The sequence below is a fragment of the Otolemur garnettii genome, unplaced genomic scaffold (genome assembly GCF_000181295.1).
Source record: "Otolemur garnettii isolate 467f Iridium unplaced genomic scaffold, OtoGar3 scaffold00045, whole genome shotgun sequence".
In the NCBI taxonomy this organism is placed as follows: domain Eukaryota; kingdom Metazoa; phylum Chordata; class Mammalia; order Primates; family Galagidae; genus Otolemur; species Otolemur garnettii.
In genome coordinates this window covers 848,763-864,464 of record NW_003852440.1, presented here as the reverse complement: position 1 = coordinate 864,464, position 15,702 = coordinate 848,763, and the positions used below count along the sequence as shown (strand labels likewise).

Sequence of the window (15,702 nt, the reverse complement as noted above, 5' to 3'; positions counted from 1 at the left end):
AAAAAAAAAAAAAAATACATATATATGGGGTTTTTAATGAAAAAGATGAAATAAGAATTAAAATGATTTTATAACCATTATCTAAGTAATGGGTTACCAGGATTATAAGTGTTAGAGAATTTTTTAACCTAAATTAACAAGAATATATATGTTAGTTTATATTGGTATCAACATAATACTGAGTTGAGTACATAGTAAATACATGTTGAAGTAAGTATTTTAGCCAGGCGTGGTGGCTTATGTCTGTAATCCTAGCACTCTGGGAGGTTGAGGAGGGTGGATTGCTTGAGCTCAGGAGTTCAAGACCAGCTGACCAAGAGTGAGATCCCATTTCTACTAAAAGTAGAGAAACTGTGTTGTATTATGGTGGGTGTCTAATCCCAGCTATTCAGGAGGCTGAGGCAAGAGGATCGCTTAAGCACAAGAGTTTGAGGTTGTTGTGATGCTCTGGCACTCTACTGAGGGTGAGAGCGACAAAGTGAAACTGTCTCAAAAAAAGAAAAAGAAATATGTATTTTATCTTGTTGTACTGTAGAGCTGAATTTGATAAAAGGCAAGTTTATTTTGAGCCCTGTAGAAAAGGATATTATTGCAGACTTACTGAGGTTTGCAAATCCCTGCAAAATATTAATTATCTACATAATTTTTGTTACAGTCCTAAGGGCTTTTTATAAAGTATATTCAATACAGGAATGCCAGGATACCATTCTTTTATCTAATTTTCATGGTCACATGTAGAATAGAGTTTTTGGATATTTGTTGAATAAAATCAAATAAAATGGGCCGGGTGTGTTGGCTCATACCTGTAATCCTAGCACTCTGGGAGGCCAAGGTGTATGGATTACCTGAGCTCATGGGTTCAAGACCAGCCTGAGCAAGAGGGAGACCCCATTTTTAAAAATAGCCAGACGTTGTGGTAGACATCTATAGTCCCAGCTACTAGGGAGGCTGAGGCAAGAGAATTGCTTGAGCCCAAGAGTTTGAGGTTGCTGTGAGCTATGATGTCATGGCACTCTGCCAAAGGTGACAAACTGAGACTGTCTCAAAAATAAAATAAAATATAATATAATATACTAATGCATGAATTTTCCATATTTGAAAATATCACCACTGTGCTTTTTTTCAAATGTGCTTTTACTATTTACATTACATTATTTCATGCAGTATTTGACAAGTTAACAGTTTTTCTTTTCCTTGAACTTGAGCTCATTGATACCGTAATCTGCCTAATTAGTATAACCAACTGTTAACTAAATGTTTGATAAGCTGAATATAATTTATTATTCGTTAAGATATTTTCTACATTTCCCATCTACACATTTTAAAATCTCTTTGGTATGTAACCATTTGCATATTTTCCAGGGATGACCCAAGATTTCCTACAGTCCGAGGGGTACTGAGAAGAGGGATGACGGTTGAAGGACTGAAACAGTTTATTGCTGCTCAAGTGAGTTACGGTTTCTTATTTAGTATCTCTGTTAGAATTTGCAGCTACCATTATTAATATTCGTTGTGTTTTTACTATCTCTGTTCTCCTATTCCTTGTTTGTGCCTTATGATCCAAGGGCAAAATTTTTTAAAAACTATATTTAACACTGTTTATAAGAGTGGAAAATTAATAATGCTTAAGCTCCTACGCTAGAGTTGGATAAAGGTAGCTGAAGTAATTTTACCAATGAAATATGTGACTGTTGACTGTGACCAGTATATGGACTGAGCTTTTACAATGAACCATTAAGGGTAACCAAATTAGTTTTTACACAGTAAGTTTTATATTTTATTGGAAGTAAACCTGCAAATATTTATTGGGTTTATTTTTTTCTAAGCGTAGCTTAGCTTGAAATATAGAAAAAGTTCTAACTGATACTTTTTGCTTTTAGAGTCCTCCCTTAATTTTATTGTTGTTTTTTTAGGGTTCCTCTCGTTCAGTTGTGAATATGGAATGGGACAAAATCTGGGCATTTAACAAGAAGGTACATGTTTTAACCTTGGTCCTCTTTTCTAATGCCTAACTCTTGAATGATAATACAAATAGAATTAATTAGTATGCTCATGGTAGAGATACATTTGTGACGAATATTACCATTTTGCAGACTTTCAGGAAAATGGAATGTTTTCCTTTTTAAAATACATAAAGAACATTAAGGCTATTAATTTTCCCAAACAAGTAGCAATGATTGAAGCAAACTTGGAATCATGAGGAATGGTAATAGTTTTTTCCCTAAACTTTTTATGAACACTCTGCATTTCATTTTTCTGCTTTCAAGCTGCGAACTCTCTGTAAGAAGGTATTACTTAATGCTTTTATTTGCTTTACTTAAACATAGCTTGTAGCATATTATTTGTTATAACCTGAGAATATATGGCTTTGAGGCACAATCACATTTATATGAAAGACTTGTTTATACGAACCCACTAAAAATGCTCTATCCCTAGTTTTAAAAACCATGTCCTCTGGTTTTCTTAGTGGCAAAGGGAAGACTTGGTTAACTCCATTCTACTGTTCCTTTGTGTAATTAGAGGACATAGAGTTTTAAAATGACTTTTTCATTGAGTTGTATTTAAGGTTCACTGATGACAGACAATTCCCATGTCGTACTTAATGCAGCCTTTTTTTTTTAAACTGTTTCTTAACTGAGAGTCAATGAGGAATACTGCATATCGACATTGTTAATTACTAATTGGAAGCAGAAGCTTGGACACTATAATAAGGCAAATCATTAAAATGCCATGTTTTAAATTATGGTTTCTGTGATTGTGTTCTGTAAATTCTTATTTGGGGTGGCTGCTCGATTGTGCTGATGTCTTGCCTCAAGAAATAGCTGCTTGTTTTGCATGTGTCTTGTATTTTATTTTAGTCTTTCGTATTTAGTTTTTTGAGATGTGAAGGAAATATTAATTGGTTCTTTCTGTTGCTGCAGCTACTAATAATAAGTAGGAGTAGAATTTACTGGCAAAGTAACATTCACATACTTTTCATTAACCATCCAGTATTTGAGGATTTTAAGTTTCAGTAAAGTTAAACACGTATACTTAGTTCAAATATATGAAATGTATTTCACTGTAGCCATATACTTCTGGAGAGTCTGGTAAGATGAACAGCACATTTGTGTTGTCTTTCCTTCCATAATCTTTCTGTAGAAAAATCATTTTCACTGCTTTTAGATAATTCTTCTGGTTTTTTTTTTTTTTTTAGAGACAGAGTCTCACTTTGTTACCCTAGAGTACAGTGGTGTCACAGCTCACAGCAACCTTCAGCTCTTGGGCTTTGGCAGTTCTCTTGCCTCTGCCTCCCGAGTAGCTGGGACTATAGCTGCCCACCACAACGCCCAGCTATTTTTGTTGTGGTTGTTGCAGTTTGGCCAGGGCCGGGTTTGAACCCATCACCCTCAGTATATGGGGCCAGCACCCTACTCGCTGAGCCACAGGTGCCGCTCAATAATGTGTACTTTTAATTGTACTTTTTATACCAAGAACCAAAATTGTATTCATTTGTTTAAAAAAAAAATAGAAGAAAACTATTAAGGACTAGAGTTTATAATAATACTTCATCACTTATAATTTAGTGTCAAACACAGAAGTACTTTTTTTCTTATTTGCTAACCAACAGTGATTTGTGGAATTTCTTTTTTTTTTTTTTTTTTTGCAATTTTGGCCGGGCCAGGCTTGAACCCAACACCCCCAGTATATGAGGCTGGCGCCCTACTCCTTGAGCCACAGGCACCACCCAATTTGTGGAATTTCTTTATAAATCATTGTTCTGCTTTATAAGGAAACCTTATTTTTTCCATTCTTACGAGTATATCATGTTTATAATATTAGTTTTAAATGATGATTTATAAATAGAGTATACATTTTGTGAAGAAGATAGCAGACAAAGCCTGAGAGTTTTTCTTTGGAAGAAAATACCAGGGACTTGGCAAATACAACAGTTCAGTCATTTATGAAGCCTGGCAAGGTTCAAGTGATTGTTTAACTGGCTCAAGGGTAAGTGATATCTGTGAAAAGCTATAACCTCACAATACAGTGAGGGAAAATAATCTTCTTGTTACAAAAGAAGTCTTATATACCAGGAGGACTGAATGACCACAGCAGCACATATTAAAATGTCCTCAGTGGGTAAGACATCTGAGTAGAAAAAATCCTTGCCCAAAGACTACTTTTCCAGTGCAGAATACATCAGATTCATGGCTGGATATAGATATAAGAGACTAGAGGTAAGGCCAACAGAGTGTTGAGTTAGGTCTCCTCTTTTCTATCTGAGGCATTTTTTTTGAAACAGTCTCATTATGTTGCCCTCAGTAGAGTGCGGTGGCATCACAGCTCACAGCAACCTCCAGCTCTTGGGCTTAAGCAATTTTCTTGCCTCTGCCTCCCAAGTAGTTGGGACTACAGGTGGCTGCCATTACACCTGGCTATTTTTTTGTTGCACTTTGGCCAGGGCTGGGTTTGAACCTGCCACCCTCGGTATATGGGGCTGTCTCCCTACCCACTGAGCCACAGGTGCTGCCCAGTTCTTCTGGTGTTTATTACTCTTATCTCTAAATCAAGATTGAGTGTTGCTACTTTAGTTTTTAGTGTTAGGCATTATTAGTTGACTTCCTATGATTGAAGATGAGTCATTTTCTCATGACTTTGATTTATTTCATTTTGATTTTCCCCTTCATTTGCTTACTTTTCTAAATCTGTGTCCAGGAGTTATCTAAATTTCCCACTGAGATATTTGGGTTCCACATGTGTTCTTTCGGTTTCATTTGGAGATGACTCTCCAGAGCCTCCTGCGCTGCTCTGGTCTGCTCTGGATTAGTGGCCTCTTGGCTTCTGAGGCACGGTTGTCTTCCCAGGTCCCACATCACCATTGCGCTGGACATTCCCTCTGCTTTTGTCCTGTAGTACGTTGCCTAGCGCTTCGATCTTCCTTCCTTTTTCATTACCTTCTTGCCTTGCTTTACTGTGTCCTCTGGTAGCTCCCTGAGAAGTAGAGTCTGGGCTCAAGATGACCTTTTTTAAGACCTTATATATGACCTATTAGTTTACTTTGAACTTTCATGACAATATGCCTTGGTGAGGGTCTGTTTTTATGTATATCCACTGGAAGAACACTTGTCTACCAATCTGGAAACTTATTATTTCAGCTCTGAAAAACTTTTTTGAACTCTAACTCATTCTTTACTTTTTCTCTCTTGTGTTGTTTTCTCTTCTCTCTGAAACTCTTCTTTATTCATTCAAGATATTGTGGCCTCGTGGACCAGTCCGCTCCCTTTCTTTCCTTTTTTTTTTTTTTGAGACGAAGCCTCAAGGTATCCCCCTGGGTAGAGTGCTATGGCATCACGCTCACAGCAACCTCCAACTCCTGGGCTCAAGCGAGTCTCCTGCCTCAGCCTCCCAAGTAGCTGGGACTACAGGCGCCCGCCACAACGCCCGGCCATTTTTTGGTTGCAGCCATCATTGTTGTTTGGCGGGCCCGGGCTGGGGATTCGAACCCGCCACCTTAGGTGTATGTGGCTGGCGCCTTAGCCGCTTGAGCCACAGGCGCCGAGCCCTCTCCCTTCATTTTCATTTTCATTTTCCATCTTATCTTTGACATTCTTGTAGACCCATGTAATTTTGCCTTTCTGTGTTTTTTTCTTTTTTGCTGCGCTCAGTAGAGTGCTGTGGTGTCATAGCTCATAGCAACCTCAGTCTCTTTGGAGCAAGTGATTTCTTTTGCCTCAGCCTCCCAAATAGCTGGGACTACAGGCGCTCACCCCAACACCTGGCTATTTTTAGAGATGAGATCTCACTGTTGCTCAGGCCGGATGTCTTTCTGGTTTTTTGTTTGTTTGTTTGTTTGTTTGTTTCTGTTTTTGTTTGAGACAGAATCTCATAATGTTGTCCTCAGTAGAGAGCAGCTCATAGCAACCTCAAACTCTTGATTCTCTTGCCTCAGCCTTCCAAGTAGTTGGGACTACACGCACCCACCACAGTGCCCAGTTATTTTTTTTTTTCAGACAGAGTCTCAAGCTGTCTCCCTGTGTAGAGTGCTGTGGTGTCACAGCTCACAGTAACCTTAAGCTCTTGGGTTTAAGTGATTCTCTTGCCTCAGCCTCCCAAGTAGCTGGGACTACAAGTGCCTGCCACAATGCCTGGCTATTTTTTGGTTGTAGTTGTCATTGTTTGACAGGTCTGGGCTGGGATCAAACCCACCAGCCTCAGTGTATGTGGTTGGCACCCTACCTATTGAGCCAACGGATGCCACCCGTCTGGCTATTTTTTGTTGTTGTTGTTGTATTTGTCACTGTTGTTTAGCAGGCCCGGGCTTGCTTGAACCCGTTAGCCCCAGTGTATGTGGCTGACACCCTAACCACTGAGCTTTGGGTGTCGAGCTACCTTTCTGTTTTTGATTTATGGTTATCATATTTCCACAATATCTTTTGTTCTTCTGAATTTTCAAAATAAGTTCCTATTCTCATGTCATGTATTAATATTAATAGTAGGGCTTTCTTAGGATTTTTGTTTTGTGATTTTTGTATTTGTTTTGATAGTTTTTCTTTCTCCAGCTTGTTTCTTTTGGTTTCCTTCTTATATAATAAGGCCTTTCTAAGATGTCTGGTTAGTCTTGGTTACTGCTCACGTTTAATATGGGGAACCAAAGAGTGAATGGAAACCATAAGGACAAGAATTGAGCTTCTCTGTAGAGTGAGTTGGCTGGACCAGTTAGCTGGACAACCGACAACCTCCACAGCAGTAACTTTATGTCATTTCTTTTGGATTATATATAACAGTTTTCTCAGAGGAGTTTTAATCAACTGAAGTGTGAAGTTCTGGCTGCCAGGTTTTTGGAGCTAAATGGAAGAAGACTGCTGAGGGTCTTAAACTCACTTACTTTGTCTTTTGTGCTGCACCCTTTCCTCCTGCTCCGGTATCTCCCAGGATCTAGATAACTCTCTTTATCAGTAAACTTTAATTCTTTTGTTGAGGTAGAGGAGAGGCAGTTGCCTAGTTAGGTAGAGAGCATCTTTCCACGTGTTTTCAGCTTTCAGAATTTTGTTTCTGTAATCTCCTCTTTTATTATACTAATCCTTCTGGGTTTGTGCTTTAAACAAAACCTTGCTTGTCTTTTAAGTGAGGGTTTGGGTGGAAGTGAAGGTATGTGAGCATTTTCAGCCGGCTTTGTTTAGCCTGAGATCTGTAGGATCTTTTGTTTGTTTGTTAGTTTTTGCAGTTTGGCCCTTCTGTAGAGTGGCCCTTTCAGCCGCCACTCTCAGTTATATGGGGCTGGCACTCTACCTGCTGAGCCACAGGCACCACCCATCTGTAGGATCTTAATCATCAAACACCATCTTAAAAACTTTGCACAGTTTGTAATCATTCGGTAATAAAAATGAAATTGTTCCGCTCACACTTTTTGTTGCTGTTGCTGGCCTTCATGACGTCTTTCTTCGCTAACCATTCTTTCTTTCCCTTGAAGTACAGTTCTCTTAGAGTTTATGTAACTCAATCTCTAGTTACTACTTTGTTAGTTTCTTGCTTGCTCGGTCTTTCCAAGCTCACAGTGAATCATCAGTGAGCTAAATTTAGTATCATGGCATTGGAAAGTAAGAGTTAGGGCAGAGCTAAACCACCATTCTTTGGATACTCTCCTACTCTTACTAATTTAGGATTTCTAAAAGCAGCTTCTGTTAAAAACAGCTGGAGTTCTTTACATGCTCCTTTGGAGAAAGAGCTCTATGTATAGAGTTAATTGTACATGGTAAAGAAAAAACTGAGAAAAACACATGAAGGGGACAGTGAGACATGGGGTGGTTAGTAATCTAAAAATCCCTCAAAACATACTGTGATTCTTCTTTTCTAAGCTGACTTTTCATCTTGACAGAAAACTAGTACATGATTTTTCTGTATTGTGGCTGAATGGAACATACCTAACTCCTCCAACAAACATTTGCCCTGATACTAGGAGGGATATTTCAAAATCTTACTTTGCATTAACCTTGCAAATTTTCTTTTTCTTTCTACCCGTGTTAAGGTTTTAACTTTTAAGTCAAGGCAGAAGAGTCAGAGCTTTAAGGATTTCATTTCAGAACTATTACTTGTCTCCATGAACCTTTATTTGTAATGAAAAAGTTTGTATTATGCCTCAGCAGTTGCAATAGTTTTTCCTAACTCTCATCTCAAGCCTCTGGCATCTGGTCCCCAGCTAATAAAGTATGTAGAGACTTCTGCCCCCAAATAAGGAGTCTTCCTTCCATTGAAAATTTTCTGAGGCTTGGCACCCGTTGCTCAGTGGTTATGGGGCTGGCCACATGCACTGAGGCTGGGGGGTTGGAATCCTACCTGAGCCTGCTCCTACACAACAATGATAGCAGCAACAACAAAAAGCTGGGTGCTGTAGAGGGTGTCTATAGTCCCAGTTACTTGGGAGGCTGAGGGAACAGAATCACTTAAGCCTAAGACTTTGAGGTTGCTTGTGAGCTGTGATGCCATGGCACTCTACTGAGAACAACATAGTGAGACTCTGTCTCAGAAAAAAAAGAAAAAAATGTTTTGAGTCAACCCTAATAAATATAACAAAATTATAAATAGCAGTTGAAGGGGGCATGGAGCCCCACTCGATTTGGTTAAATTCCTTTTCTTTCCCCTCCACTTGGTCCTATCAGGACACCCTTTTGATAGCCTAAGGGGTCTTGGGAGTAATTTGAAAACAGCTGACCCAAAGACTACCCTTAGAAGTATATAATTTTAGAGCTGAAAAGGACTTTGAAACCTTTTAATCCAAGGTTTCCCAAACTTGCCTGACCTTGTTCATCTGTAAAATGCTTATTAAAATAGATTTCTGGAATTTACTTCAGAAAATTATAATACTTTAAGGTCGAATAGCCTGAAAATCTTTGCTAACAGTTGCCACTAATGATTATTATAATTAGTCAAGTTTGTAGGAAACATCCTTCTGCTCTTTTTGTCAGCTGAGGAAATGGGTTATAGAGTGAACCATAGTGAGTTTCTCTGGTGGGGTTGTCTTACTTTAGCTTCTTTAAAGAAATGTATCATGTCTTAAATACTGAACTGATTAGCCACAAATTAAAGCTTTCATCGTTCCAGGCCCGTAGAAGCTGAAAAAAGGAAACTTGTATGAGAATGACCTTTAAGCCTCAAGGAAGGAATGAAACAGTAAATTTAGAGAGAGGAAGGTGCCGATTTAGTACTGGCACAAAATACAAGCAAATGAGGAATAGCAGATAAAAGAGAGTCAAATAGCTTTTTAAACTTTGCATGAAAGATCCTCCAAGGGTGGCTTTTTTTTTTTTAGTTCATTCAGAATTTCCACAATATTATTCTTTTCAGTAGCTGAAAAATATCCTCAAAGCAAGCAAGAAAATCCAGCCCAACAGTCGCAATAACAAAAAATACAAAATAAATAGCTAAATTTCATTAGCCATGCAGCTAATTTCCTGCATCTTTCTAACGATAAAAAATACCTGTCTATTTGATTCTGTGTTTGCTTTTATCTACATTTTTCTCCCGTAAACTTTCATATAGTGTCTAAACACTGCTGTTGTGGTGGTTGTCATAGATCAGTTTAAATTGAACTGTTCCGTAGGATAGCGCAGAGCATATGAATATGACCATTTATTCGTTTAATATGAAAACATTTATCGATTATCTAACAGGCCCTTACTAGGTACTGGGAATACAGTGGTCCATATATATATATTTTATATGTATAAATTTTATATGTATAAAATTATTCTATAGGATTGCCTTATTATAGTGATCTAATCTGTTCTGCTTTTGATGGTGATGTGTTGCCCAACACTAATTATAGAAAATGATATGAAACACAAATCCCTATATTCCCTTACCTGGACTTCTCTAAAATAATACAAAATTGAATATCACATTTATCTGTAGGATCAATATATAACCCCGCAGTATCCTTTTTCCTACCTTCTAATACCAGATTTTAAAATTATTTTCCAACTATTTCTAATATTATGCTGTAATTGGTTTCTTTTCACTTGCCAGTAACTATTCCTGAGAAAGAATTCCAAAACCTTCATGAAGGATTACAAGTCTTGATTTATGATTGTTTTTCTTTTTTTTCTACTTGATTGTAAATTTTTAAGAAGAGTTTGCACAAAAAGAGAAAATTAGTAAATGCAGTAACAGGAAAGCCAGTTAGTATTCCTATGCTGTTATTTATTTTGTTTATAATGTTTTTAAAAGTGTTTCAGTGCTATAACATGAGGATGTGTCTGTTGCAGGTTATTGACCCGGTGGCTCCACGATATGTTGCATTACTGAAGAAGGAAGTGATCCCAGTGAATATCCCTGAAGCTCAGGAGGAGATGAGAGAAGTAGCCAAACATCCAAAGGTTACCCTAAAGTTTCATCAATGTTTCCTCTCTATTAAAGGAGGGAGCAGTATAATAAAAGGGGAATGTGCTTTTGTGATAATAGCATGATTTGGGGATTATTTCTATTCAACATTGTTTGTCAGGATTTCACACAAGTTGAAGTAGGTTTCTTTCTTTCTTTTTTTTTTTTTTGAGACAGAGCCTCAAGCTGTCCCCCTGGGTAGAGTGCTGTGTCATCACAGCTTACAGCAACCTCCAAGTCCTGGGCTCAAGCGAGTCTCCTGCCTCAGCCTCCCAAGTAGCTGGGACCACAGGCGTCCACCACAACGCCCACTATTTTTCTTTTGGTTGCAGCCGTCATTGTTGTTTGGCGGGTCCGGGCCAGATTCAAACCCACCACCTTAGGTGTATGTGGCTGGTGCCTTAGCCACTTGAGCCACAGGCGCCAAGCCTGAAGTAAATTTCTTGCTGAAGTTGTTTATCCTTGCAGTAATCTATGGCATGTCACACAGAAATGATACACTCTGTTGGGGCTTATTTTATATTCTGTGGAGATCGCATATTAGTGCACAATACAAATTCCTCTCTTCCGGGAGTCATTCTAAAAGATGGTGTATTATGATTCACATTCTTATCCTCATATGGAAGCTTAGGTACATTCTCTATTAAAGAGGTTATTCACTGTCACCTTTGTCTTTAAGCCAAAATATTAGAACTGCTGGTGTTGAATCACAACTTTGCTTCATAGTCTGCCACACTGCCGTTTGCCCTGTTTTGGAAAGTATAAGTCAGGGGTCCTCAAACTTTTTAAACAGGGGGCCAGTTCACTGTCCCTCCAGACCGTTGGAGGGCTGGACTGCAGGCCCTGGGATGAGTCGGCTGCTAAGCAGGACTGGCAGTGGTGGCAAAAACACTCGGCAGGCCAGATAAATGTCCTAGGCGGGCTGCATGTGCCCCTTGGGCCGTGGTTTGAGGATGCCTGGTATAAGTGAAGTGAAACTGATATCTGTCTATCAAAATTCCAAATAGAAATCTTAAATACAGGTAGCATGAAGTTACACTGAGTTAAGCTGTAATTGTCATGGATAGTCATTACTGCTCAGTGGACCATCTTGAAGCAAAGTCAGGTTCTTTTATTTCTGCTTGTGAATAATCTCTAAGTAATTTTAGAGGTGGCACTGTGGCTCATGCCTGTAAGAGGTTGAGGTGAGAGGACCGCTTAAGCCTAAGAGTTTAAGAACATCCTGGGCAGCATAGGGAGACTATCTCTACAAAAAATTTAAAAAATTAGCCAGGCATGGGAGCATACACTTGTCATCCCATATACTCTGGAGACTGAGGCAGGAGGATCTCTTAAGCCCAGAAGTTCAAGGTTGCAGTGATCTGTGATCCCACCACTGCACTCAGGCCTGAACAACAGAATGAGACCCTATCTAGAACAAACAAACAAACTTCCTCCCCCAAAACAAAAAGTTATGTTCATGGACTAACTCATAACTATGTTAATAGTGTAACTCATGGGCAGTGCTTGTGGCTCAGTGTGTAGGGCACCAGGCCCATATACCGAGGGTGGCAGAATCAAACCTGACCCTGGCCAAACTGCAACAAAAAATAGCCGGGTGTTGTGGCGGGCACCTGTAGTCCCAGCTACTCAGGTGGCTGAGGCAAGAGAATTGCCTAAGCCTAGGAGTTGGAGGTTGCTGTGAGCTGTGATGCCTGGTACTCTACTGAAGGCAATAAAGTAAGACTCTGTCTCAAAAAAAAAAAAAGCGTGACTCACATGTAATATGAATTCTGAAGAGCTACAAATTTGAATTATCATCTTATGATTTTTTTTCTACTGGTGACAATAGCTGATTTTCAATTTGGAAGATTTGAGGCCTAGTAAGATTTTGGATGTGTGTATGTGTGTTTTATTGATGGATTTATTTGGCGTTGCCCTTATCTTACATCTGGATTGGTTTGATGAGGTGAATGATGGTAAGTTGCCTGTCATGTCACTCACTATATAGTTAGCATAACTATGAACTTACTGAATGTTTCAAAATTTTAATGGTGAGAATAAAGCTTTTTAAGAGTGTTTATTGTAAAAATGACAGTTGTCAAATAGCGTAAATTAAATTACTAAGTACCGCTCATTGTTAAACAAGAGCTATTGATTAGGAAGCAGATTCATACATTGTGACGGGATTACTCAATTTGATCTGTGGGATTTTCATTATTACATTTCTCTCAGGAAGTGTTCTACATTTAGCCTGTCATTATTCTATTCTGAACCCAGCATATTGTGAGTTATTAAACATACGATTTTTCTCAAATGCATTGATGCATTTATTAAACAATTTCTTTTTTTTTTTTTTTGAAATAGCGTCTCACTATGTCACCCTCAGTAGAGTGCTGTGGCATCAGAGCATCAGAGCTCACAGCAACCTCAAAGTCTTGGGCTTAAGTGATTCTCTTGCCTCAGCCTCAGGTGCTCGCTACAAAGCTATTTTTTGGTTGTAATTGTCATTGTTGTGAGCCTGGGCTGGGTTTGAACCCACTGGCGCCGGTGTACGTGGCTGGCACCCTAGCCACTGAGTACAAGCACTGAGCCTCTTTTTTTTTTTTTTTTTTTTTTTTTTTTTTTTTTTTTTTTGAGATAGTCTGACTTTGTCATCCTCAGTAGAGTGCCATTGCATCAAAACTCACAGTAACCTCAAACTCTTGGGCTCAAGTAGTTCTCTTGCCTCAACCTCTCAAGTGGCTGGGACTACAGGGGACCGTCACAAAGTTGGCTGTTTTTAGAGATAAGGTCTTGCTCTGGCTCAGGCTGGTCTCAAACCAGTGCACTCAGGCAGTCCAACTGTCTAGGCCTCCCAGAGTGCTAGGATTACAAGTGTGAGCCGCTATGTCCCGGTCAATTTTTTTTTCCCCCGGAGACAGAGTCTCACTTTGTCACCCTCAGTAGAGTGCTATGACATCATAGCTCACAGCAACCTTAAATTCCTGGGCTCAAGCAATCCTCTTGCCTCAGCCTCCGGAATAGCTGGGTCTACAGGGTCTTGCTCTTTCTCAGGCTGGTCTCGAATTCCTGAGCTCAGGCAATCTACCGGTCTCAGCCTCCCAGAATGCTAGGATTTCAGGCGTGAGCCACCATGTCTGGCCTTATTGAACAATTTCTAAACATGTACCGTTTAGTGTTTATTTCAGTAGGTCTTCTTATACTCTTTTTCTTTTGAATTCTGCCAAATAAAAGCTGAAATTTAACAAATACAGCATTCTTTTTATTCCTTTGGAGTTTTTATGTTTTTGCTCTGTTTGTGACTTTTTTTTTTTAATTATTAGAGTCTCATTTTATTGCCCAGGCTAGAGTGCAGTGGCATCAACCTAGCTCACTGCAACCTTAAGTCCCTGGGTTCTTGCAGTCCTCCGGCCGCAGCCTTTTGAGTAGTTGGGACTTCAGGCATCGCCACAGTGCCCAGCTAATTTTTCTATTTCTAGTTGAGACAAGGTCTTGCTTTTGCTCAAGGCTGATCTCCAACTCCTGAGCTCAAGTGATTTTTCCACCTCGGCCTCCCAGAGTGGTAGATTTATAGGCATGAGCCACTGTGCTTGGCCATTGATTCCTCGTATCTGTCTGTCTTCTCCGTGTAATATACTAGGAAGGCAGACATTTTCTCTCTTGTATTTTATATATGCGGTATATATAAAATACTTTTAAATTTCGTCTTCTAAAATCTGAAAAGTCCATAGTTGCCTGCTAAGGTCTTACCCATTGTGCTATATGTTTGGTAGACGCTACTCATGAATGATTTTGTTTTCTCTGTTGCTACCAAAGCAGTAGTGAGAGTCTAAGGATAGTAAGCAGATTCAGATTGAAGGGCTGCTAGGTGATAAATAATACTATCTTAGCTCTTAAATCAATAAATGATTCTTTTTTTTTTTTTTTTTTTTGAGACAGAGCCTCAAGCTATCCCCCTGGGTAGAGTGGCGTGGCACCACAGCTCACAGCAACCTCCAACTCCTGGGCTCAAGCCTCCCAAGTAGCTGGGACCACAGGCGCCCACCACAACGCCTGGCTATTTTTTGGTTGCAGCTGTCATTGTTGTTTGGCGGGCCCCGGCTGGATTCGAACCCACCACCTTGGGTGTACATGGCTGGCGCCTTAGCTACTTGAGCCACAGGCGCCGAGCCAATAAATGATTCTTTTAAGCTGGAAGTAATCTTAGGGGCAGGTTGTCTCATCTAACTCCCATTAACATGAGTAGTCAGGTGGCTGACCCAGTGCCTTATGTGGGTCATTGCAAAAGTTTTGAGATACACAAAAATCAAGAAACATAAAATTCACAGTTGCAAATATATATTTGCATATATATGTTTTTTAAGAGATGGAGTCTCATTTTGTCACCCTCGGTAAAGTCCCTTGGTGTCACAGTTCACAGCAACCTCCAACTCCTGGGCTAGGTGATTCTCTTGCCTCAGCCTCCCGAGTAGCTGGGATTACAGATGCCCCCCATACCGCTGACAATTTTTTTGTTGCAATTTGGCCAGGGCCGTGTTTGAACCTACCACTCTCGTTATATGGGGCTGGTGCCCTACTCACTGAGCCACAGGCATTGCCCCACATGCAAACATATAAAGCCATCCTAGCAACATCAATAAACTGGGCAAGTTGAAACTTGCTCAAATGAATCAGAAAGAACACTGTCTACTGGGTGTCTTGGAAGTAAAAGAATGGGTCATAACATAGTCTGTCTCGAAACTTGTAGCTGTCCCAGTGCTGTGGCTTACACCTATAAACCTAGTACTCTCGGAGGCCAAGGCGAGAGGATCCCTTAAGGTCAGGAATTTTTGAGACCAGCATGAGCACAATGAGACCATATTTCCACTAAAAATAGAAAAATTATCTGGGCATGGTGGTACATACCTGTAGCTACTCAGGAAGCTGAGGCAGGAGGATCACTTGACATGAGTTTGAGGTTGCTCTGAGCTAGGCTGAAGCCGTGGCATTCTAGTTGGGGCAAGATTCTGTCTCAAAAATAAAAATAAAATAATGATTTCTACTTTGAGGCCATTGTGGTTGTTATTGTAACAAGTATGTGCTGTTTAAATGCTAAGAACATAATTGGGAATAGATTTATGTCAAAAAATAGATGGAGTCCTGGATGTGGTTGCTCATGCCTGTAATTCTAGCACTCTGGTTGGCCCAGTGGGTGGATTCCTTGAGCTCAGGAGTTCAAGACCAGTCTGAGCAAGAGCAAGACCCCGTCTCTAAAAATAGCTGGGCGTTGTGATAGGTGCCTGTAATCCTAACCTACTTGGGAGGATGAGGCAAGAGGATCACTGGAACCCAACAGTTTGAGGTTGCTGTCAGCTATGATGATAC

At 39.8% G+C, this 15,702-nt stretch overlaps 1 protein-coding gene across 1 annotated transcript in view; it reads left to right on the top strand.

The window, feature by feature from the left end:
• Nucleotides 1-15,702, top strand: part of EPRS (glutamyl-prolyl-tRNA synthetase) — an 82,977-nt gene that overhangs the window by 22,159 nt on the left and 45,116 nt on the right. The window contains exons 9-11 of the mRNA XM_012805910.2: nucleotides 1,363-1,447; nucleotides 1,914-1,973; nucleotides 10,242-10,352. Coding sequence (XP_012661364.2) covers nucleotides 1,363-1,447; nucleotides 1,914-1,973; nucleotides 10,242-10,352 — 256 coding nt within the window. The remainder of the gene's footprint in view (nucleotides 1-1,362; nucleotides 1,448-1,913; nucleotides 1,974-10,241; nucleotides 10,353-15,702) is intronic.